Here is a 26,823-nt window from a genome sequence, read left to right as displayed (position 1 = left end):
TCATCAGTGTTATGCTTTAGATAAGCTCCTTAGATATCTATACATAGGAGAGGTTGAAGGAGGAAAAGAATGGGGGCAGGGAGACCACTTAGGATCCTGTTTATAAGTGTAAGGGGACATAATGGTGATGGTTGCAGAGCCAATAGAAAAGTGTTTAGATTGGAAGGAAGGGACAGCTGGGAGGAAAGTGCATGTGGGCATTGATAGCAAATCAGATGTGTAACTTGTAAATGTTTGACCTTTTGGGATATTTTTCTAAGACTAGGAAATATGACTGTAACCCAGCAAATCTCTTTGCTCTTTAATAGTTGTTCATTCAGAATGCGGTATATTTTTACTCCTGCTGAGTCAAAACTTAATGCCATACGATAAGAACTTTATTTCTCAACCTGTTACTCATACTCATAGATTAGCTTTGTATTTATGTAATAGTAATAAAAAAAAACACCACCACCGCAGCAGCTGACAGTTATTGAACCCTTACTATAAACCAGACACTATGCTATGACCTTTCCTTACACTAGCTCGCTTAATCCTCAGTACAACCCTCTCAGATATGAACTACTATTTCCCTCATTTTACATGTGTAGGTGCTGAGGTGAGGAGTTGTTATATAATACTACACAGGAGAGCAGAGATTTGAATCCAGGCAGGTCTGACTCAAGAACCTGTGCCTTTAGCTACTCAAGCATACTTTAAAATTTTATTTTGGGGAGTTACATGTATTTTAAAGTACAATGATGAAAGAAAAGAAACACCAGATGGAACAAATAGAAACAAACAACAAGATGATAGATTTTAACCAAAACATATCAATAATCACATTAAATGTAAATGCTCTAAACACCCTAATTAAAATGTAGAAATTATCTATGTGGATAGACAAAAATACTAACCAAATTCTTGTATAATGGATTCTGCTCCATCATACTGTCTTTCCCCCAAATTCTCCTCTTCTTTTTACTACTCCTACTCCTACCTCATTGTGGCCTTATTCCTGAAAACTGTGTGGCTGAGAGGAAAATATTCCCTTTGACAGGTTAATTATTTACTGCATATACATTTAAAAGGTTCTGAAATCATGGACTCATCCTCTCTTGTCTCTCTCCAAGAATTTAAGTTTCATGTGAACTGAAGGTCATCACACATTTATTATGCATTTCCCACTTCATATTGTACTGCTTTGTCACTGAAAAATAGAGTAAAAGGAAATTTGGAGAGACCTGAGAAATTACTGAATATTTCAGAAAAACTGATGAAGATGTTAAGTGTAACATCAGTATCTTAAGTTGAAAAGGGCTCTTTACTTGGAATGGTCCACATTATTCTTAGTATCTTCTGATTTATAAATATTTTTTACAATCATATTTCTATTTTATCTTTCAGAAGTATTGCGTATAGACACACACAAGCCTGAAACTGACTTTTATCACATTCTGTAGCAAGGAATTTAGAAAAGGAACCAAAAATAGTCATTTCCCAAAGGCATGTGGCACAATGTCTGTCTCCTCACGGAAAAATGGTCATCTCGCCAGAAGGGCAGAACCACTCCCTAAGTCCATATTTTTTACCAAGCCCAAGATTTTGACTCTGAATCATCTGCTCCTTTAAAAGCAGGTTAGCCGTTTATCTTTCCTTTAAGAAAATGGCATTTTGGAACAGTTTCCTAATTTGAGGTTCTTACAAGTAAAGGGAAAAGCATGACCTTTGATATTTATTTTCTTCCCTCAGAAAAGTAAACCTATGTCGCATGAGTAGGCGGTAAACTGCTACCTTTAATACAACTTTTGCTTCTAGCCTTTAAGGCTTCCCAAGAGTAAGCTCTCTGCTAACCTCAGGTCATACGAGTATTACTAATTGAGTCCAGCTTTCTAGACAGTCCTGCCCAAACAACTCACTAAAATGTAAACAAACATGCAAATGGTAGAAACAGCATGCAATTCAAAATGTTCTTCTTACCAAGATTTTGAGGGGTTCTTGAGGGACTCAGTCCTTGGCAATCTGGAGCAGCATGGCATGTCCGAGAAGACAGCGAATCAGTCCCAGAAGCTGACTGCTTCAGAAAGATCCGGTAGGAGAAACATTATTTTATCCTCCAATGAAATAGTCTTAAATACATGGCTTCCATTTAACTAAGGGGCCCTTACCCCTGACCTTAAGGGGGAAAAGCTAAGTATATTGGAGTCCTTTGTAAGTTGCCCCCATCTTGCATAGAATTGAGCGCAGGTCCTCTCCTTGGGGCAATTAGAAGCACAATTTCAACACCTTTTGCTTCATTCATTTACTTCTTCCTTTGAACAAGTCAACTGAACCCCCTCTTAAATTAGTTGTAGTCCAGAATATAAAAACAGCTATGTGCTGATTTTCACCTATGCTTAATTTTTATCCTTAAGAAAGAAAAAAGAAAACCTATAGGAAGGTATTAATCTACTTAACATTTCTAAGTACATCATCCAAAGGATTTTGTTTTTTTAATCTTACATATGCTCAGCAGAGTTACTGGCAAAAACTGTACATTTTCTTCATTTCATCCTTTCAACATCAAATAGTAGGCAGCAAAAATTGGATCAGACTTCAAAGCCTGCTGTGGGCTCCAAGTCACAGAGAGACGCCTCCATTTCACATATTGAATTCGAGCAGGATATCAAAGTGCTACCAAAGAACCTCGGGTCCTTACTCAAAAAGAGGCTCTAACATCTGTAGAGAGTGGAGTGCACAGACAAATCACCTCAGGGAGCAGCTAGCATTTATTCTCAGCAGCAAATTTCCAGGCTTTTGATTCTCTCTTCACTGTACCTCCCTGTCTCTCTACTGAACCAAGGTTCTTTAGCAAGCTGGGCTTTTGTCTCAAAGACTTCAAAATATCACTGACAGTTTCATGTTTGGATGGCCTGACCAAGCAGCCACAGACAGGTTCACACCCATGGACTTGGATGAGTCTGAAGGAAGGATACATAGTTACTTCCAAATCAAGATATCCAGCTACCTTATTTGCATGTCCTGTGAAGACATCACTTGCTCTTGGAGAACTCTGAGCTCGTGAATGCCTAAAAAAAAATTAGAATAATAATAATAATTTTTAAAAGGCTTGAAATAATAATTTTTAAAAACCTCAAAAAGGATTATTTTCCTCCAAAGATGTATCAGAACATACAATTTAAGTTTCCATTGTTTCCCATTCCCATCTTTGGTTAAAAAGATATGGTCAATTTAAGGAAATACATCCTGCTAGGTGTTGGAAAAATCACATTCATGGTCAGCCTGAAATCCTAAGACCCACAGAACTGCCTTTTATAAAGTTGTGTGATCAAATTTGGTTTGGTGAGCACTATTTGACTTTCACAAACTTTATCAAGAAGGCAACCAAATTGGTGCTAAGGCTGTATTTGCCATACAGCCACACAGGCTGTATTTGCCACACAAGAAGGCAACCAAATTGGTGCTAAGGCTGTATTTGCCACTCACTGTTAAAGAATTTAAAATGAATTCTGTAGTCAAATAAGTTGGGGAAATGCTTGATTATATATAGTTTAAGAAGTTTCTTTACTGCAGGAATAATCTTTTACTCACAATATACATGTATGAATCTCTAAAGTAGAGGCAAAGGAGGATACAGGACGTCCTAAAGTAATTTGACCAAGAAGCTTAAAGTGATAATTTATTAACATCTAACAAAATATTAATATTTCATGGAACAAAGTTTGGAAAAATCAGTCTTCCTGGGTCCCCAATTTCTAGTAATTTGAACACATTCTGTGAAAGTATGATTCTATTTAATTTTAACTTTTTTTTTTTTTTTGTGACCGGTAAGGGGATCATAACCCTTGGCTTGGTGTTGCCCACACCGTGCCCAGCCAGCGAGCACACCGGCCATCCCTATATAGGATCCAAACCTGCGGCCTCGGAGATCCCAGCGCTGCTGCGCTCCCAGCGCTGCACTCTCCCGAGGGAGCCACAGGGTTGGCCCAAAAGTGTGATTCTAACACACAGTTAAAGTAGGAGCCTCTCTTACAATGCTTTTCACATGGAACCCAGCAGAGTGGAAAACACTGACTAGGGAAGGGAAATCTGCATTCTGATCCTTGCCTCAATATCCCAGACCACACACACACGCACATGCAGGCACATACACCATGCACACATAAAAAAACATGTGACTTTAGGTAAATTTCTATAGTATTCTGGTTTCTAGTTTTTCTCATCCATAAAATGAGGGGGGATTGAGATAAATTATTCCTAAGGTCTCTTCCAATTCTACATTAATAATCTTATTCTTTACTTAAAACGACAAATTCATTTCAATATATCTGTTCATATATATTATCTTCAAAATGCAAGTAGATTATTTATAGTAGATTATAAGCAATATGCCTATTTAAAAAAAATCAGAATAGTACATGGGAGGAGGTATTATAATTATATGTTTATTTGTGCATATATTTGTTTGTCATATGTCTCCCACAATGGAATGTAAGATCCATGCAGTCAGGAACTAGATCTTTATTCCATGCTCTATAGCAGCACCTAACTCAGTGCCTGGTACATAGTAAGTGCTCAATAAATATTAGACAAGTTAAATGAATAAAAGAATGACTAGTAGACGCCCAAAATATGGGGCCATATAGATCAGTAAGAATACACTTACTGTAAAAAATTAAATTAACTAGCATTTACACAGCATGTAACATTTTTAGAAATTTTAAAAAATGTCTAATGAGAGCTTCACAACCATTTGAGCTAAGCACTTTAATCACACCTATTATATAGATGAAGAAACTGAGGTTCAGAAAGTTTACTGGATTTTCTCAGGTATCATGGCACATATCCGCTAGAGCTAAGACACTGACCCATATTCATCTGACCCCAAGTCCTCTGTTCTTCCTCCGAATCATGATACACCCTATGCCCTTCAGTCTCTATGCATCAGCCCAAGGGACTCACTCCTGTCCAGCCTAGGCAAGTCCCAGTAGCAATGAGACAACTACTGGATAGGGGGATTCTGAAGTCCTAGAAGAGAAAACCTAGAGAAGAGCATTTAGCTTTGGAATTATTGCTGGGTCCCTAATTTCTGCTTTTCTTACCCAATGAAGAAGTGAACCTCTTGAGAACCCCTCTAGCTTGTGGCTTTTTAGGATCCAAAGGCTAGTAGCAGATACCTTCCAACTCTCCACAGGGGTCAGCTCATCAGTTTAATTCCCTCTTCATTCAAGCCTTTGGATGCGCAATGTAATGTTTATATGTGTTACTTGGTCTTAAAAAGGATTGGGGAGTGAGAGAGTAGTGTTCACAGGGAAAAAGATCAGAAAATAGTTGATTAAACAAAGTTAAGCAGGTTTCTTTCCTGAAAGGCTTTCCAGAACCTTTAACTTAATAATGAAACTCCAAGAGAAGGAAAGAATGGGAAATATTTTCTAGACATTATTGTAACAATGGACCCTTATTCCATTAAACATATTGAGGGACCATTAGTTCTTAGAGCACACCTTGGGAAAGACTGATTTGAGCAGCTTATTTGAAATAAATTCCAATTTACTTTTTAAAAACTGGTGTATGTCAATTTTCTTCAAAAGCCTCAACTCCTTTTCAGCTTCATTAGTTTTGTTTTGTTTTGCCTCAGGGACATGAGACTGACAGCGAGTGGCTGATCTGCATTCCACCTCCCCCAAATAAGGAGAAGCACAATAATAACAAAAAGCCAATGTTTATTGCATGCATACATGCCACCAGGCACCAGGCAAAACATGTGTACATAGTTATCTCATGGAGAACTGCCAATAGCCATGTGGATTAGTTCTATTTTTATACCCATTTTTACAGGTGAGGGAATTAAGGATCAAGACTTGCTTCATACCATAGCTAGTAAGTGGTAAGGCTTAAGACCAGCTGACTATGGAAAAGCGTAGGCCAGAAGGAAGTATTGACTCAGGCAAGGATTACCAACTGCTGAAAAAACCATTAGACAAATGCTTGATGGAGAACAGGACATTTATATGGTGTTAAAGTACCACCACACAGATTCCTTCTTTCAGGTCATGAGAGAAGCAATATACATGGGAAAAATCAGAAGGTCACCATTTTAATCCAGTGCTCGATCTTAGCACCACTAACGCTAGCAAACATTGTCTTGCAATGGGAGGCAACTTTAAGTATTCGAAGTCACCCAGGATGTATTTTTTTCTTTTTGGTCAAAAATATTTAACTTGAATTTAATCAAGGCTTTAGGTCTAACTGTATACACAAAACACAGGGCATAGAGGGACAAGCTGAATGAGACCACAAAGAAGCAAGCGGACAAATACAGAAGGTGAGATATTTTATGGGATAATTGGGTCAATTCCTCCAAAAAGTCAGAGACATGAAAGAAGGGACTATTCTATATTTAAAGAGATTTAAGGACATAACAATTCGATGCTATATAATGTCCTAGATTGGATCCTGGATCGTATAAACATGTGCAAAGAACATTCTTGGAATAATTGGGAAAATTTGACTATGGATTGATTTTAGGTGATATTAAGGAATTATTCATTTTTAAAGCATGATTTTGTTTTTTTAATCTGCAGGAAAAGTTTTAAAAAATAACACTGTCCTCCACCTCTGTTAGGAATTGCATGCTAAATGGCAGAAGCGGTGACGTTGCTTATCAAAGTGTGGTGGAGAGGAGGTAGTTGTATCTCTCACATATTCATCACATATTTCCAGAGCTCCACTGGCTTCTTGGAAACATAACAAAGTCTCAAGCAGATTGCCTCCAGGGCTCAGCTACCTCACTGAAGTCAGTTTATTGAACTGTGGGTTCTAGGGGAGACGGAAACTCTCAATCACCGTTGAGAACCCGTCTGCTGGGCATCTGCCCTGGAAAAGCCCCCAAATGAAACTCACGTCTAATTCCCTCTTCTTAAATCCTGATCCCAGTGTGACCGGATGATGGGCAGGGTGAAGACTGGCCCCCAAGTAGGTGGCTGCTGAGAATGTCCCAGCATCTCCTTATTCTCCAGCAAAGATCCACGAGGCCAGCTGGCTCTGTCATGCTGTGCTGGCAGCACTAGGTGAAGTCACCGTGGTCCAGGGACTGGGCCTCAGCTTCACAGGCTCCAAAATTAAATTTGTCAGTTCATTGAGGGATGATGATTTGGGGGGGCGGGGAGCTGAATTTCAGTAACCAAATTCAGAAGAGTCAGATTTGAAAAGCAGAATGCCAGTGTGTGATTTTACAATGAGTTTGTGTAGTCTGGACTATACTTTCCCCTGTCTAGTTGGTTGAAATATTCTGGAGACCAAATTACACATTAGAATTACAGCAAAGGAAGCAGGTGCTCTTTGAGGATGTATCTGGTCAATTAAGCTGTTGCAAAACTGGTCTTTTTCTACTTTATGGTTAGAAAAAGTAACTTTTTTCTTGGATGGGAGTGGAGACACACAGGCTACTGTCTGATTCCCCATTGTCTAAACTTCATTTAAATTTCTTTCTTCATGTACTTTTTATTAATTTTCATAAAGTTTTCAAGATTATGTCATATTTTATCAGTTATAATTTATAATGGCTTCTCAACAAACTGAGAAATCCATTAGTTGTTCACACTTGAAAGCATATTCTAATTCCAAAACAGGATAGGTGGCAGCTAATTCATTATGGGCTGTTTTTTGTTAGCTTCCTGCTGTCTCTAAGTTTGGGAGTAATTCTCGTCATAAACTTGTGTCTCACTTGGTAGCCCTAGAAGAAAGGCTAATCAACATAACCAAGTAAATCTGTTCCTGCTTCTTTGAAAACATTGAACAAAAATCCTTTATACATGGAGCTCTTAATAAGAAAAAGTCAATTTTCTGCTCTCAACGAGCAGCAGCTGAACTGCCCTGCAGAAGGTGTGCTTAGATTAGGTTATTTTAACATAGTAGGAGCCCCAGGAATCTCGAGGGAGGCAAGTTTCAGATAAACAAGTCATATAACTTTCATTTTGGAAGTTATTACTATGAGAGATAATAGGAAACATAAACATCTTCCAGAAAGTGTTGCAATAAATTCAAGTTATGAAGGACAATTAAGACATTTAAGGAATGTCATCAGAGGACAACATCCTTTGCTAAAGATCCCCTACTGACTTGAGCTCTAACAGGACTTCCATATGAACTGGCCGTGGGTGGAACCCCAACTGGCAACTCAAGCCTTCTTATTTAGTTCTCATATGGAATCTGAACATTCTATGGGCTGAGGGTATAAATGTAGAATAACACACCCTGATCTGAATCCCCCAACATTGTCACTATTGAATCGACTCTTCCCTGATCTGCATCAGCTAGGTGTTATTACATATTCTTACTGCAGGTATTTATTTGGATAGCTCTGAATGAACAGAGGATCGGAAGGTAACAAAATGTTTTAAGAACACAAATTATAGTGATAAGTTCAAAGGTATCCAAAATATATAAGTTAATGCTTCTTTTATTATAAGAACTGGAAAACTCAGATTTCTAGGATGATTTTGTGTTTTCTATTCACTACCACCACCAGCACAACAAATAAGCATTTGTCAACCACCCATGAACTCTCCCAGGGTGGTATTCATATTTCCATGCTTTTGAATGCTGTCTCCTTTCTTGTCCACCTGGCTATTGCATTCTTATCCTTTAGCCCAGGTGTCAGCACCACTGAAAAGCCTTTCCTGCCCCAACCCTCACCCCATCCACCTCTTTCACTCTAAGCAGAGTTGTAAGCACCTTGGTGTATTCACATGATATATTGAGCATTACTACACCGAAAATTTGGTTCTGTAACTGATTTGTCTGGTGCCATATTCTGACCTATTCAAAGTAACTGCAGGTGAGCTTTATTGAATATTGATCAAGGGAGGAGAGCAAGTAGGAGCAATAAACCACTTGGCTTTTGAATTATCAGAGCTCTTCCTTTGCTGTGCTCATCAGATTTGTCTCATCTTTATTTTTCAGCTGATGAAAATGCTCCAAATTCCCAAGTTGTATAAATATTCACTGGTCACTAATCAATGAAAATATAGTAATATCTTTCTCCCCAAAGTAAATGACTAAAAGAACTGGTAGCAAAATGTTGCCCCCTTTTTTTCTTTTTCTCATTAAAAATTTGTTTTATGGTTAAAAATAATATACATTTGCTTTGTACTCTATAAAATACAGATATGCAATGAGAAGAAAATAAAGACCAGGGATAATCTCCACACCCGGATATTATAATTAGTTAATACTTCGATGTACATCTTTTTGGATACTTTTCTATTTGTATAATACACACTTTTAATTTATCATTTTAATCTACCTTTTGTAATTATGGGCATCTTTCTATATATTTGTGAGTGTATAATACATATATATGCAAGTGTACATATATATCATATTTATGGCTGTATAGTATTCTATTGAATGATTATCATAAGTGATTTAACTATTCTCTTATTTTGGGATATTTAAATTATTTCCATTTTTTCACATTATAAATAATGGATCATTAAATATTTGGCTCATACATTACAAGAATTCATCTAGTTATATCCCAGGACAAATCTTAGCTATAAATCTTTTGGGCTCAAAGGGCAAGAAAATGTTTTTCCTATAATAACATTTTTGAATTATATCACCAAATTCTCCTTTCAAAATCAAAGAAAATGAACACTCATATCTACAAAAGTATGAAAAGACCCATTTCCCATCATATTGCCAGCACTGAGTATTATCAGTCTTTTTAATCTTTGCTTTAATCTTTCTTTGGGGAAAAAATGGAGTGGTACCTGATTATTACTTTAATTGGCATCTATTAATTTCTAAAGAGGGAGAATATTATTCCTGGGCTTTAATTTATAATATTATAAATTAATATTAAGGAAATTCAAAGAGCATAATAAAAGAGAAACAAAAATAGTGCAAAATAAGATAACCCATTATTTCAAGAAAAAAGGGAAAACAAGAGGAAATGGGTTTCACAGTCTTTATATCTTTTTTTTCTCCTAAGTCTGGATATGTGGCAACCTTTATAACAATTTTGGATGGATACCCTTATCCTATCCCAGTCGGTATCACTGCTGAGTGAGTTGAATGTGCAAGTTATACTTAAATATATGGATATTTGCTCTAAAACCCACACTTATTTTGATTTAGAACACAGCTCAAGGACAAACTCATTAGAAGAGCTCAGAAAGGCTAATAAATGTTTCATAATACCATTGCTCTAAGTTAGCACTAGTTAGCTTTATGTACTTATGCTAATTTTCCAAACCCCACTGAGCCCTTTAAATTTGATCATATTTGTTTGCCTCATTGCTTTTCCCCAACCATGAGTCCATACAGTTTTAATTTGCCAGTTCTTGCATTCTCATTTCTTTCTTTCTTTCTTTCTTTTTTTTTTTTTCTTCTTTTTTCCTCTTTCACCACTTTATTGCAGGCAGCTGTCACCATACGAAAGTCTAAGTTTGGAGCAGGAAGCTCTTCTTCATTCTGCTGAGAATGCTTGCCTTATTGGAAAAATGGACATTCAGCTGAGAGCCACCCATAAACCTTACTTCAGTTCTTTGTCAGCAACCAAGGGAACTGAGAGAAAGCCCAGACTCAGGCCCGGGATGCATTGAAGAAGGGCACTGTGACCCAAACCGATGCACAACTGTGGGCTGAGGGCCACAACATGGCCAGAACAGCTGAGCAGTGCTTGACTCAGAATCAAGTGGAATTCAATGCTGTGTCCTGGAGGATGGCAATGGAAGCAGCTTCCTTTGTGCCGGGCACTGCACTGAGGACGTGGCTGGATCATGTCATTTAAACCCACACAGTACTAGCAACATAGGTTCTCCAATTGTCCTGATCTTACAGATTAGGAAGCCAAAGCTTGGGCTTAGTAACCTGTGCAAGTCACACCAGATACAAACTCAGATCTGGAGGACAACAGAGCCTGTGTGCTGCTCAGCCTCCAGCACCATTTTGTTATTGGACTCATCCAGCTACACCGTATTTGAGATCTTAATGAATGACACCTGGGGCAACTAACATTTAGTGCTAGAAAATTTGTTAGGAGAGAGATTAAAGAAGCCTAAGCATATCTGGAAATCCCTTTCCCTACCCCGAGCTTTTGCTTACCTTGTGTCTGTGGAGTAATATTAAGATTACACGAACCTGTACCACACTCAAGGCTGTAATTTGGTGACAAGCCTTGAAATTGTTACGATTATAAGAACAATGCATATGACACGTGCAATGTAAGGTCCTCTACAGCCTCTCAGACGTTATTCATTCATCCCAAAAATCTTTATTGAGCAGCTTTAAATTTGTCTCTTCCTGATATAGGCATTAGGGGTACAGCAATGAACAAGGAGGCCTAAGATTCCTCTGCTCGTGGACTTAAATTCTAGTGGGTGAGGCAGATAATAAAATAAGTAAGTATGTAGCATATTAAGTAAAAGTGCCAAAGAAGAAGATAAAGCAGGGAAAGGGGATAGAAAGTGTTGGAGGCAGGGTCTGCAACTTTAGATTGAGTGGCTACAGATGGTGACATCTGAGTAAAGACCTTAATAAATAAGAAGGAATTGTTGTCTTTGAAAATGTTTTCAAAAGCTCCTAAAAGGTATAGCATACAGAGGTCAGAGCACTGTGAACACTTGTATTGGACTCTTTCACATAGTCACACACTGTATTTGGGATCTTAATAAATGATACCTGGGGCAACTAACATTTAGTTCTAGAAAATGGATAGACATTTGGGTGTGATGGTAATGGTTTAGCAACACACTTCATGGTACACATTTATGCTATAGCACATACATATTCATGTTCCAAAGCACTTGGGCTAGAGTTGCCAGATAAAATACAGGATACCCAGTTGAATTTGAATTCCAGAAAAACAATGAATAATTCTCGAGCATAAGTATTTTCACATACTTGATGGGACATACTTACACTAAAAAAATTATTTGTTGTTTATATAAAATTTAAATCTCAGTGGGTATCCTACATTTTTACTTGCAAAATATGGCAACCCTAACTTGGGCAAATAGCTACCTCCAATGCTTCAACAGCAAAATATAAATTAAAAACTCTTGCCCAAGGTAGGGGAAAATGATTGCATTTGTGCTTTTAGGAAGAACAAAATAAATAAATAAGACAATAGGATTCTAACAGGATTAAATCAAGAGATATATACATGGTCAGAAGTTAGAAATAAAACACAACATCAACAAGTTGTTAAACTTATTGTTTATGATTTTGCACTTCTGCAAGACAAGTCCCTAAGCATGGAAACCTCAAGGGAGAATGATAGTGTGAGGTATGTGAGTGCCTTCCTTTCCAGAACCTCTGTTTTTTGTTTGGATGGGGTCTTAAAGCAACTTGGGGGTTGAACTACTTTTGAGTTACAGTACTCACACTTTGAAAACTTGAATTAAGCCAGCAGATAGATTTGTGGAGATAAAGGGAACTTCAGAGACCATTTACTACACCCTTTCATGCTGTAACTGGGGAAACTGAGGCCCAGAGGGGTGATGTGACTTGTCCAAGAGAGTCAGAGAAAGAGATGGGTCTTACATCCAAGTTCCTTGGATGATGCTCTTTTCACCACTGCACCCTCAAAAGATGTATTTAACTCCTTTTTCTCCTTTTAATTCTGAAAGCAGTGCTCAGTTTAGGGTAAGCAAGAAGTGCCGAAATGAAGTGCATGATGTGCATGGCGCTAAATGATGGGGCCCGAGGGAAGGTGAGGGAGGGTTGTAAGAGTACAGAGGGACACTTTACAGAATTTTTGAAGATGAAAAGCTAAAACAAAATTGTATGCAGTGCGAGGTGACTAGTCAGCAATGTCACTGCAGAGAAGCTTGAGGACTTACATGGAGCAGGGCAACAATGATGTGGATAGATACTGAGGGGTAATGGAAGGGATCAGGAATCTCGAGAGAAAGTGGCTGATGAATTGCTTGTCTAAAGGACAGGAAGTGGCACTAGCTTTATTTGTTTACTGTAACTTTTAATATTGATTTAATTATATATTTATAGAAAAGATGCAAGAATAGTGTAAGAAATTCTATACATTTCTCAGCAGATTCTCCAGCTATTAACATTGTACATATTTACTTTGTCCCCTCTCTCTCTCTTTCTGTCAGTACTAATATACATATACACACACAAACACATATAATTTTTTTCTGAATCATCTGAGAGTCAGTTGCAAACCTGATACCTCTTTATCCCTAAATACTTCAGTGTGTGTTTCTTAAAGGGAAGGACAGTCTTACATGACCAGAGCACAAAGATCAAAATCAGGGAATTAATATTAATACAATACTATTATCCAATCTACAGATTGTGTTCAGATTTTTCCAAATATCCCGATGATGTCTTCTATAGCAAAACAAAGTCCTGGATCATACACTGCTTTCAGTTGTCATGTTCCTGTTGTGCCCTTTCATATGGAATAGTTCCTCAGTCTTCCTCTGTGTTTCATTTTGAGCCTACAAGCCAGATATTTTGTATAAAGCCTTCCATTTGGGTTTGTGTGCAATTTCCTCATGATTAAATTCAGGTTATGAACATTTGGCAGGAAATCTACAAAAGTGAGATTGTCTTCTCAGTGCATCGAATCAGGAGGAACATGCTGCCAGTTTGTTCAATTACTGGTGAGGTTAACTTTCATCACTTGGTTTCTACCAGGTTTCTCCACTGTATTTTTGTAGTTAACAAATATCTTATGGGGATTTACTCTGAGACTATGGAAACAGCTTGTTACTCCTTAAACTTTTCACCTACTAGTTTTAGCATTCATTTATGCTAAATTTGTTGATTTAATTCTTTAATTTTTAAGGCATCTACTCTTGCCTGAAACAATTATTGTTTTGGTAGTTACCAAACGACGATTTTCTGTTTCCATCATTCCATCTGCATTTATTATTTCACATTTTATTACAAGGAAAAGCTTCCTTTCTTCCTTCCTTCTTTCTTTCTTTAATCAATGTGGATTCATGAATTCCTATCTTATTCAATGGGTTATACTCTTCTATCACCTTTATTTATTTTGATACTCCAATTGTTTTCAATTTGGCCCTGGCTTGATTTTAGAGGGTTGGGAATTAACAGGCTTCAAAATGAGTACTTCAGAAAAAAATGCATAATACTAAGGATTACATAAAGAAAGGGGGATGTCTCAGAGATAACAGTAGCAACTGCTCCTATTACTACTATTTATGAATGTTTTTCATTTGTTAGATGAGATGCTATGTACTTTATATATTATTTCATTTGATTTTCACAACTCAATGAGGTAAATATTGTGCTATTTCATCTTCCATTTAAAGATGAGGAAACTGTTGCCCTGAGAAAATAAGCCCATGAAGTTCTTACCCTCAGTAGTAACAGGTCTGGTGGACTCCAGGGTCCCTGCTCGCACTGCAGGCAGCCCAAATAGGTGCGGAAAACCCCCAGGAAAGAGTAAGGCTTTAGAAGCAGGACTGCACTGTTCCTGACAATGCTGGATATTTTTTCTACGACCTACAGAAAAATCTGAACTTCGTGCATTTTTCCAAATGGGGCATTTGGAAACCGTCTACAAATCTGTCATCACTCCAGGGACTTCCCTAATCCCTGCCTGAAATCCAGTGAGGAAAGAATAAAGAAAGAGATCATCTGCATCAATGTCAGCAGACACAGATCTGGGAAGGCATGACTTGGTTACATCACCCAGGGAAGCACTCCCATGGGCCAAGACAAGTAAAAGCTACATTCAGGATGAAGTGAGAAAACTAAGGGTCAGCAAAGCAGAGAGTCTTAAGAAATTCACTATCTATTCAGTTCTTCAGATCCCAGGTGAAGACAGAGCCATACTGTCCACTGCCCTCCCTACAAGCTAACATACTAGATCCTTCTGACAGCAACAATAACACCTCCACCGTCACTACACCACCAGTTTTAATAACAAATTTCAGATTCTGTGAAAATAAGCTTAGGTAGAAGAAGGATGCTTCACACTACGAAGAATAATTTAAACAACTGTCCTGCCTTAATGGGAAAAGCACAATTGGATCTGAGAATAACATCCTTACCCTCCCAGGAAGAACAAACTAAAAATAAAAGTCAACAAGGTACTTCCTGCCAGCCAGTAAATCCAATAAGCCAAAAAGATGCCTCAACCTGGCACAGGGTGGTTAACAGCCAGCCTGACTCCCTCCACCCAGGAGCGGTCGGCCATGTGGTTCTCAGAGCTAACAGCTGCCAAGCAGAACCCTTCAGATTAACCCATAGGTGGTGTTGAACCACTTCCCATTAAGATATTTGCAAAGCAAACAAAAATGATAGCCCCACTCTGAGTCCTGGGAGCCAGCCAGCAGCGCTGGCTGTTCTTGTTGACACAAAGAGCTCTCCTGGGAGGGTCTGGGCCAGGGCGAGGAAGGCCACTCCTGCCTGCGTCTCCAGACTGTGTTGATCTTAGGCCATTAGAATCTCAGTATTAGGGACTGTTTATTATCTAATTTCCCAATCACAGCAGTCGCTAGAGCTCTGGAGCACCAGAGCTCTCTGTTGCTCTCTGCCTTCCTGACCTACACCATTAAGATGAAAAAACCAAACTCGTCCCTCCCTCTGTTGTGTCTACTCATCAAGGAGACAAGTATGAGAAGTTCCAAAGAAACACAGAATGAAATTGTGGCACGGCTACTGTTAACAGCTTTTATGGCAAACACTTGCTCAGGTTTCTTATTAATTTAAAGTGACCGGGCAATGCTAATGGAAAATATATTGGTGTATTTATGTGCTACAAGTAGAAATCAGCTGCTATTTAATACGCAGAATATACTTGGAAATAAAACACTAATATTTTTTCCTTCTAACCCAGAAAATAAAATGAAATAAAGTTAATAGGATCATGGAAATGTACAATGTTAACCTTTTTTCAACCTGTAGCATTATAATCTAGGTTTCTTTAAGTGTTGATATAAAACACTCATAAAATTCATTTTTATACAAATTTTGTTTCCTATAATATTTTCCACTTGTGTAAGTTTTCTTTTCTCAAACTCTTCAAAATAGGTTCAATTTGCAAAGGTATTTTCAGCAGAAATGTATTCTGAGCCTGAATATAGTAAAGGTCTTGATGAGAACACAGACAAAGTAGATATCAGCAATGTGCTGAATTTCTAGAATTTCCTACACTCACAAAATAGATAATGTAGAAAGGGGAAAAGAGAATAATATACCAGATTTGGTAATTATCTTTTAGATTAGAAACCAGAAGTTTAGAGATGTAGGTATTAATTACATAAGGAGAGAGACAAAGAAGAAACAGGAAGGAAGGAAGGAAGGAAGGAAGGAAGGAAGGAAGGAAGGAAGGAAGGAAAGGAGAGAGCTAAAGAGAGATTAAAATTTTTTTTTTTTTTTTTGTCTTTTGTCTTTTTTTTCCGTGTCCGGCAACGGATCGCAACCCTCAGTGTTGCCCCCGTCCCGGACCAGGGACCGGCAACGGGATCGCAAGCCTCGGTGTTGCTCCCGCGCCTCGCTCAGCCAGTGAGCGGGAACCGGTCTGTATGTGGGATCCGAACCCTCGGGCGGGAGCGCCGCTGCGCTTCCCAAGCGGCGCACTATCCAGTGCGCCACCGGGCCGGCCCAAGATTTCTTTTAAAAAGGAAAAGGGATTAGAATACTAAAAATTGACCTCATAAGAGAGCCATCTGACATCTTAAAGTACAAAATTAAAGAGCAATTTTTCAGAATCTTGAATGCACTATTCAGTTTTAAATGACGTTTATCCAAATAAAATTCAATGTGGCTTTGTAAATGTGCAAGTTGTCCAGTAAGGGAATCCAACCTTGCAGGTCAACTTTGTCGAGCCACCTTGCCAATAGTAAATGTGTTTATGGATAGATTACTGTAACCGCAAAAGGTTACGTCCACCGGTAATCACAGTGAAGGCCTTGGTGGGATGGTGTTGTAGACTTCAGCTATACATAAAATGTGTTAGAAAACTGGAAATTGGGGGCTGGCCTGGTGGCGCACTGGAGAGTGAGCCGCTTGGGAGCGCAGGAGGGTTCGGATCCCATGTGGAGACCGGTTCCCACTCACTGGCTGAGCGAGGTGCAGGAGCAACACCAAGGGTTGCGATCCCGTTGCCGGCCCCGGTCCGGTACGGGCGCGACACTGAGGGTTGCGATCCGTTGACGGACACGAAAAAAGACAAAAAAAAAAAAAAAAGAAAACTGGAAATTGGTTCTTTTGCCAAACTGTCCATCTCTGTCTGAGGCATCAGGTACAAAAACACTGCTTTGAAGTGTGGATCTCATGGAGTGGGGGTGGGTGGGTGGCCAAAAACCCAAGTCAAACATGCATTCTCACATCATTTCTGAAGTTCACTATGTCCTAGTTCCTAGCAACTGGCCCTTAACTTGAGATATTAACTATAGACAGCCACATGCCAATAACTTAGCTTCCTAAAGTAAACACATAATTAAGCATCTTCTAAACATGGGCTTTATTTCCGAGTTAGGATGGTAGATCCATTACAGGAAAATGACACAGTGTTAACAGCATCTCCCTTCTCTTATTTAGTTAGCATTTTAGATTTTTGAGAAAGCCACTTCCTTACTTTGTGAAAAATTAACTAGTATGCTTAAGTCAAACTCAAGATAAACAGGAAGAATTTCTTGAGAACAAAATAATTAAATTTAGCTTTGGACCTCACAGAAATAAAAATTCAAAGAGCACATGATATTCATTCATCCATTCATCAGCTATTTTTCTTTATGCATATAATGACCAAAGAGTCTAGATTCTGTGAGTGATGCAGAAATAAGTGATAGTTTCAGCCCCGGAGTTTATTATCTCATACGGGATATAGTAATAACATTTTTGCCCACTTACTCCACGCTAGGTAGTCTTCTAAATATTTCCTGTGGTTTATTCTCACAGTGGCCGTATGAGGAACGTACCATTATTAGAAACATACTTGCCCAAGGTCATTGAGCTAGTTGGACAGACCTGGGTCAGAACAGAGGCAGTCAGGCTCCAGAGTCTGCAGCATAAACTGTTTCGTCTTCCTTGATGGTGCCCCTAAACACAGCGGGCAGGAATCAAACTCAGATGCTGGCAGGGTTGGGCCATGAATTAAGCAGGCCAGCGAGTAGGAATCTATGGAAGGCAGCTCCTACTCAGTTCCAGCAGATTGCTGCCAGATACTCGAATTTTTTAAGAGTTACCAGAAATCTGAATTGTTATATGAAATCTTTCTACTTCTGTATGTTGGAAACTAATTAAGAAATTTTAAAACCAGTGTACAGGCCAAACAAAATACGTCTACAGAACATATTCTACCCGAAGACTGTGAATTTGCATATTTTGGCCCATAGAATAGCACCCAAAATATTTTGTACAGTTTTTAAGGCCTCCTATATCCTGGCTCCCATCTGCCTTACGCCCTTTAATAGTTCTCTCAGATTCACTCTATTCCCACCTCACCCTCAGTCTTCCTCCCACTGGACATCTCACCCTCCCTAGAGGGACCCCTGCACGTCCTGCCTCTGGACCACTGCCCACTGTTTCTCCTGTCTGGGGATGCCCTTCTCCTGCCCTTGTCTGCTTCAAGGCCCTGCAGGAGGTGCCATGTGAATGAGACCTTGAAGGATGGGTAAAAACCAACAGGTAAAGAAAGGACTGGCAAGGAAATTCTACTCAGAAGAAATGGCATGAAGAGATGTACAGAAATAGGAACACAAAAGGTATGTTGAAAACTACCAAACTGCTCCAAATATTTTATAAGAAGTCTCTGGTCCTTGGAATCTGGTCCTATAAAGAGATTGCTGACATTCTCAACATACACAAATATTCTAAAAGGGTCTTCACATAAGGATCACTGATGATTTAGGGTTTGTTGAAATAGTTCAGATAAATATTTATGTACAGCCATAAGCAAATCCACAAGAAAAAGTATAACTCAAAACAGATTTTTCCTTGAAGTTCCTTTCAGCTGATGATAAGGTTTCTGGCTTCAGAAAGGTTTTGAAAATAAATGTGGCCAAATAATATTTTAAAAATCTAGAAAGTCTAAGAAGGTCTTAACAATGTACCAAGCTCTGAAAGTTATCATTTGAGGGTGTGCTAGTGGCATCCTGGCCATGTTGACAAAGGGGAGTTCTGGGCCCCAAACCAAGCTCAGATACACCCTGAGAAAAGTGCCAGGAACACAAGAAAATAAAATTTGGCTGTGGAGTTAAAACAGAGAATAAGCATTGTTCATAGTGTCTAAAGTGTTGAAAACCTCAATGTTTACTTTAATCTACGATTCTATAGCTAAGCCAGAGAGGTCTTGGCCCTTCATATCAGTTTAGCTTTACAGAAACCTTTCGAATACAAATATTACTACTATTATTGCTACTCCTTCTATCACCATGGCCAACAACGGCTTGCCATCATCCCTCATTAAACATTTATGAAGTGTCTAGAACTATGCTAGTTCCTTTGCACAGATTATCTATACTCCTCCCAACTATTTCCTTTTTGCAGCCCAAAATACTGAAGGTCAGAGAGAGGAAGAAACTTGCCCAGCATCTCCTAGCTTGTCGGTAGTTGAACTAAAATTCAAACCCAGGTCTGCCACCAAAGCCCATACTTTTTCTATCCAAATAAGATAATACGTGGAGTGTCTGTCACATCATAAGCACTTCATAAAAGAAGGCTACTATTCCTACCACCACTCCCATGCCACACTTCCATCTTCCCTCTGGTTCCATACTAGGTCTTCTAATACGTTAGTGCACTTGGCCATCATGGTAGGAAATTTGCTGGAGGATTTGTTCTGTTCAATCATCTTAGCACTGCCACGTATTTCTGCAATGATCCCCCATGCAGAGTGTTTGTCAAGATATGTGGCGATCTGTACATCACAGCCCACATGAAAATCTGGCCCACAGTCGGCCCTGCTGACTGGGAGGCTGCTTCTCTGGCTCGTCAATTCTGAGGTCAGCCGAATTGGCTCCAAGCCCCAGAGCCACAAGGATGGCACTCGGGAGAAATATGTGCTCGTTTTCCCCTCTTGCAAAGTGCCAGCTCTCCTCGAGCTGCCTGAGTCACGCAGGTTTCTATCACTCTGAGTCTGAATCCCCACTACGAAGCAGCTTCTCTTGCAAGTGTGTTACAAGCTGCCATGTAAAAACATCTGTACCGGCGTTATCAATCTCCTGCCTTGTTCACGTGGGCTTCTTTTACATGACAACAGGCTAGCTGTGCTTAAGAATGTCACATAAAAGCCTTGCAAGAGCTTTGCCATATGCAGGCCAAATTAAATTAAGGGGCATAATCCTCACTATTGTACTTATCAGCATTAAAATGGAGGATTACCATCATGGGAACAAAGCCCTACAATATAAAAGACTATTTCCATTCTGTCATTCACTGTACACAGTTACAGGCTCATGTAGGAAGTGAAGCCAAGGAGCGTCACCCCAACAACTGACTCCTACTTTCAACCTGAGGCTTCCTTCTCCCCAGCCAAGTGAACCCCACTCTGTCATGCACAGATGGGGGCACCTTTCCTGTGAGGCTATAGGCTTTCTCCCAAAAACAGAGTGCTGGAATTTTCTCCACTAGTCACAGCGTGACAGTTTTATGCCAACCAGCATATACTCTTTAGTTGGTTGTGATTTAAAATTTAAGCAGTCAGGTATAAAGAAAACATGGATAGAGTAGAAAAAGCCCTGGACTAATCGTTTGGAGTCCAGGGCCTAGAGGGACAGTAGAATGTACCAGTTAAAAGTGTGGATGCTGAGGTCAGAAAGCCTGTGTTCAAATCCTGACTCTGTCACTTTACTAAGTAACATTGGCTACTTGTAATCTCTAAATGTCAGAAATTATAAAATGTGTACCTCTCCCATAGACTGAACAGGATAAACCATGTAAAACAATTAGCACAGTACCCAGGAAGTTGTTAATGAATACCAAATGTTAGCTGTTGTTATTGCTGGAGATGGAAGATCTGGATTCTAACTCCAGAGCTGCCATTTATTCTCTGTGGGGCGCTGCGTGACTCAGCTGACCAGGGGCGGGAGGTGATAAATCTGACACATCCAGCCCAGCACTGGTCTCCGAGCCAGCACTCGGGAGCTACCTGTCTTAGCCTTCCCCAGGATCAGTTTAATCACGTGTAACATGGAGTGGGTGACACCAACCCAAAAGGCTGGTGTGAGAATTACGTGAGATAACACGTGGGAAAAGACCTGGCATAGCGATAAATGTCAGCGAATCTGAACGGCAACCTCAGCGCTTCCGCGTTGCTGTTATTCTCAGCAGTATTTCTTGTCATGGCTGGTCTTCCTTATGAGCGCTTCCCTTTGACTCTGCCTTCCCTGGTACTATCTGCTCCCCTCACTGCCCCCTCAGGACTCACTGTTGGCTGCTTCCCCAATTACTTTCTTCTCCACTTGTTCTCTCCTGTAGAGGCTGAAAATGCCAGTGCTCGCTTTCCCAGCCTCCTTGGCAGCAGCGCCCCTACAGAGCCACCACTGCAAATTCCAGCCAGGGAGGTGCAAGGGGAGTCTCCTGGGGGACGTCTGGGGGAGGTTTCCCTCCTAACAAATGCAGAGAGACTCCTGAAGAGAGCCCCCTTCCTTCCCTGCCACCTCTTTCTTCCTGCTTTGGACATTGCCATGTGAGGAAGTGATGCTTAGTGTTGCTTCAGCCACCTGGTGGCCATAAGTGGGGGAATCGCTGACATGCTGAGAGCCCCAGAGCAAGGAGATGAAAGGGGCCTGTATCCTTGATGACATCCCTGAATGGCTGACCCAGCTCTGGAACTTCTGTCTTGGGACCTCTTGTCCTGAGGGATCCTTGAATCTATTGGTTGGAAGTCTGCTACTTGCCACTGAGAACACCATCAGTGGCACAACCCAGCTCTCTTCTTGTTCCACCCCCCAACCCACCTCCAGCCTAAGACTTCCTTCTATCAACCTTATGTTGATCCACAGAATGTTGAGTTGACAATCAAACACAGAAGGGGAAAAGGACCCCAGCTCTCTGGGGCAGGGATACCCTGACACATTACCTGATGACTCATTCTGGATCTTCTTATTGCTGCTACCACCCAAAGATTAAGCAGCAAGAAACATTTCTCTCATAAAAATCTTGAGTCTTGAGGAGTGGCCCTGGAAGCCAGCTCGATAAACTTATTGAGTACCTACTGTGGATATTGGATACAAGAAGGAGTAAGACTCAGTCCTCACCCTTGAGGAGCTAACTTGCTAGCACACAGTCAGCCACAACAGCAGGCAAATCATGGAGAGCCCCAGAGAGAATGACAAATCGAAGTGTGGTCTGAGGACCCAGTCTGTGAACTGTTACCACTCACAATGATGCTAGGAGCTTATGCCGGAACGTAAATCAACTCATCATCAAGTACATTGTGTAGTTCAGCTGATTTTTTTTTTTTTTTTGGAACAAGACTTTCTTGATGAAGAAAGCAGTGGGGGGTTATTTTGGTTTCTGATCTTTTTTTTTTTCAATGGAACTTGGCAGAGGCAATCGTAGCTCCTTCTGTGCTCCTCCCCTTCCATATCTCTCCTGTCTCCCCAGAGGTGAGTGCAGGCCTTCCGTATCTTTCTCCTTTCACCACTTTTGGTTCGCTTCCACTCATCCAAGTCCTCCACATTTTTTAAGTGTCAGATCAAGGCTCTTCTCCAGCTCATGATGACATTTTTGCAGAGCATTGTTGCACTTAATTTTGGAGGGCTTTCTGTGATTTATTATCATCTTAACCATTCATCAAACATGTAAAGCAGTGAATTGGTTTACATTGGGCACAAGTTCATTTTCTTATTGCGAAGCAGCACTTTGGGTAGTATCGTTACAAATGGGCTATGAGTCAAGAGAATGAAGGTCTTCACGGAGGGATATGACAGTGTATCTTGATGGAAAGGTAAGAGTCGAACGGAAAAAAAATGGGCAGAGAGAAGAGAGGTAGGTGCGTTGGTAGAACAAAAAGTCTGATTCTAGTTAGCCGCAGGGGGTATATAGGGACAAAGTGGGGGCGAGCCTGGAGGACAAATTGCAGCAAGCCAGGGAGAGGTGTGGAATAGCAGACGAAGAAGTCTGAACCTCTTTTCGTCTAAAATGGGAAGCCATTACAGTTCTTTGAACAAGTCAGACTATGCTGGAGGACAATTGATCAGGTGTCAGAAATGAAAGCTGGTCTGTAATGAGGAGAGAAAGGGAGAGAGAAAGATACAGTGACAGGCCTGTACCAGGGAAAGATCCTTAGAAAATGGCTGGAGGTGGGGTTAAGTGAGAGGTAGGGATCAAAACGACTGTGCCAGGTTTCAAGGTCAGGTAACAAGATAGTGTTTGTGGCCCTCGTAGAAGGTGGAAGGCCCAGTGGAGGAGGTGCTTTAGTGAGGGCTTTTCTGTCGGGGTCCTGGCGTGTAAGTCTGGAATGCGTGTCCAGCAGGAGTGGGAGGTAGCAGTGAGGTGCTCAGAGCAGAGACCTTGGACTTGTGCTCACGCAGCTGAGAGCTGATAACAGAATACACCCACGAGAGATGAGACCAACCAGGTGAGAAACGAGAAAGAGGAGAGTCCGGGACTTTGAGAACCGCTTTCATTTGAGAGGAAGGGCCTGAAGACCGCAGTACCGCGGACACCCACGGAACAGTCTGATGAAGACCGGGCTCTAGCCACGGCGCACTGAGCTTCCTCAGGACAGTTTTAGACACAAATCAGACTTCAGGATTAAGGACGGGGAGGTTGGTTTGGTCCTGGATGTCGGTCTGAGGAAGTCTGGTGGTAAAAGTAAGAAGAGGAAGGGCCAGGGCCAGGAGCAGGCTTTTGTTACAGGGAGGTGAGGTGTAGGAAAAGAAAAAGAGCAGAGGGAAAGAAGGATGACCAAGGTGGGTGCTTGCTGCTGGCTGTAGGGCCTGCAGGGTGGGACCAGTGTGCAAGGAAGGGGACCAGGGGTCTGGGAGATGGGAGCAAAGAGAGCAAGGACAGCTGAAAGTAAGGGGAGGTTCTAAGGTGGGAGAAAGGGCGGTGGACAGAACTCAGAGCAGTGTCCTGACATTCTCAGTAAAGTCAGTCATCAGCTGAGGTCGAGGGGAGTCAGGCTGGGGTTGAAGTCATTTTCCAAGCTGGTTCACTGAATTTCCCAAGGTCAAACAGTTGGAAAATGTTAGCTCTAGGACCAGAATCCAAGCCTTCCATCTGCCAAGTTCAGTGGTCACTCTGCCACATCAGAAATTCTCAACTTTTTTATTCTGATATGAGACGTTAGGTCTTTCCCTCACGTACATTTGAATGAGCTATTCCAACTATTTAGGCAAGTAGCCTAAAGCAGCCTACTTTAAAAGGGATCCAGTGGCAATTTGAGACCACTAGAGAAGTAATGAGAATTTAATTTTTCAAGTCTCAAAAAATGAAGAATTATTTTTTTTAAATGCAAATCAAGTCCACCTCTTTTTCCAGGTGAAAAGATGCAGAGAACTTTCTCATGACCTGCTTCTTTCTCCAAATTCTTTACTAAACCTTCAGTGAAGTTCCCCGTAATCAATGTGGGGGAAATAAGAAAGGCAAGTTTTATTCTATGCAGACTTTCCCTTTGCCATGGTCCGCTCCTTCCAGCAGCTGTGTCCTCCTGGACATGTGGGATGGAGTGTGGATACCTTTTCTGAGAGAAAGCAGGTTGTAAAGGCTTCCCTGAAGAATAAGCCTAGGAGTTCCTTGAGTTTCCAGTACCTGGTGTCATGGTCTGGCTTGGCCTGACTTAGAGTGACCTGAACCCACATTTAGCTGGGGTCACGGTCCCTGCAGACCCTGAGCAGCTCAGATGTCCATTGAAAACATGGCCCTGGGCAAGCTCTGCTCTACTCCTTTTGAGTCACATTTATCTAAAACTCATGAGAAAACAGGAACTGATACCCTCTTTAAGCTTTAGATTAAATCCAGGGTTTCTTAACCTTCGAACTATTGACATTTTAGGCGGAACAATTCTTTGTTGTGAGGAGGCTGTGCTCTGTGTTGTGGGAGGTTCTGCAGCACTGCTGGCTTCTACCTACTAGATGCCAGAGGCACAATCCTTCCCCCAAAGTGTGACAACCAAAAATGGCTCCAGACATTGCCAAATGTCCCTGAGAGGGTAGGGGGAGCAAAACTGCCCCCACTTGAGAACCACTGATTTAACCCAGTGAAGCCAAGTACAGGTTTTACCATGAAGAAACCCCCCAAAGCAGGGTTGTATTCTGATTGCACTGTAGAATATAGACCTTTGCCCATAGACTGACATGGAGAATCTGGTAAGAGACATTTTTTGGTTCCACTGTCTCCAACTCACCAATACAACACAGTGTTAGAAATAGTGTTAGAACAGTGCTCTGTTTCGTCGTGTCGTCGTCCACTGGATCGGAGCACCTGAGTTTACACCAGGGAACTGTTAGGGATAAGACTCACCGATTTTTTTCAGTGACAGCAGGAGAATTGTTCGAAGTCTCTGCGTGGCCATTGCTGGATTCTGCTTGTGGATGGCTTTTATGATCTACAGAGCCCCTCAGAACTGAGAGAAAACAAACAAGTACTTAGAGATCTAAAGATAAGTTCAGAAGTAGGCAGGGCTAGTTTTTGGTGCCCATCTATGCTCTCTGCAGCCCTTTTCTCCCTGCCCTCATGCCACTGCCTGAATTTCTGCAGCCTTTCCTAGAACGTGTTATTAAAACTGACCTGTTCTGAGATGCCAGGTCTCACTTGGTAATAGGTCCCAGCCAGCAAATTGGATAAAATAACTCATGCCTATAGGAAAACAAGCTACCTCTCTCTGCCAATAGATATAAATAGTAGACAGAAATTAGAAGCCCCCAGGTGAGGTGGGTCCCAGCAGAAGCAAAGTGCAGTAGCTGGAATAGCACTGTGCCCAGCAGAGCCAGCAGGGCAACTTCTAGTTCCAGCCGGGCTGCCACTGGTGCAGAAGAAGTGAACTGTCATGTGGGTAGGATTAACTGTAAGCAGGGAATCATCCCAGAAGTAAGCATTTCTACATTGTGGTTGAGGATAGTGTACGGATGAGTTTCTTAGGAGTTAGAGCAACATATATGACCCCTTCCTGTGACCATGGCAGCCATGACTAAGCAATCATGGCTCTCCTTTCTACTGAACCTTAGTTTAGCTTCAAGTTCCTTCTTAACACAACACTTCACATCAATGGTCCTCAAAGTGTGGACCCCAGACCAGCCGATCAGCCTCACCTGGAAACTTACTAGAAATGCAAATTCTTGGGCACCACCTCAGATCCAGTAAATCAGAAATTCTGGGACTAGGGCCTGGCAATCTGTGTTTTAAAAAAGCTATCTAGCTGCTAACACCAAGGTCTAGGTTTCGATCCCTGCACTGGCCAGCTGCCAAAAATAAAAAAAAATGAAATTAAAAGCTATCCAAGTGCCTCTGGTCCATGTTGAAGTTTGAAAGATGTTGCTTCCAGATCAATGAATCTTAATCCTGGCTACACATTAAAAATACCTGGGAAGATTTTAAACATGCCTGGGTACTGGCTCTAGAGATTCTGAATTCGACCTGGGGTGGGGGCTGACACTAGATGATTTTAAGGTGTGGCCAGGGCTGAGAACCACAGTTCCAAGTAGTCACTATCAATCAATTAGGGTAGGAAAGAGACTTTGCAATTATTTGTCATCCTTATTTTAGGTAATTGAGAAGCATCCAACCCAAAGTATAAGCAACAAAGATAACCTATAAACTTGGCAATTGTGACATATTGTGGAAGACATAGAAAATGTGAAAGGTTGTTATAATGATAGAACATATAACATTATAGAGATGGAATATAGAAAAAAATAAAGGGGGGGGGGGACTGGCTGCTTAGCT

The 26,823-nt window shown here is 40.8% G+C and overlaps 1 protein-coding gene across 2 annotated transcripts in view; it reads right to left on the bottom strand.

The window, feature by feature from the left end:
* The window catches only part of MYO3B (myosin IIIB), a 393,995-nt gene that overhangs the window by 87,170 nt on the left and 280,002 nt on the right, over window positions 1–26,823 (bottom strand). For both annotated transcript variants that reach the window (XM_008567646.1, XM_008567647.1), the window contains 3 exons: window positions 25,402–25,504; window positions 2,987–3,047; window positions 1,960–2,056 (listed from right to left, as the gene is read on the bottom strand). In XM_008567646.1, coding sequence (XP_008565868.1) covers window positions 1,960–2,056; window positions 2,987–3,047; window positions 25,402–25,504 — 261 coding nt within the window. The remainder of the gene's footprint in view (window positions 1–1,959; window positions 2,057–2,986; window positions 3,048–25,401; window positions 25,505–26,823) is intronic.

The sequence above is a fragment of the Galeopterus variegatus genome, unplaced genomic scaffold (assembly GCF_000696425.1).
Source record: "Galeopterus variegatus unplaced genomic scaffold, G_variegatus-3.0.2 Scaffold335, whole genome shotgun sequence".
NCBI lineage: Eukaryota > Metazoa > Chordata > Mammalia > Dermoptera > Cynocephalidae > Galeopterus > Galeopterus variegatus.
The sequence above is the reverse complement of the archived record's forward strand: the minus strand, read 5'-3'. Positions and strand labels throughout refer to the sequence as shown.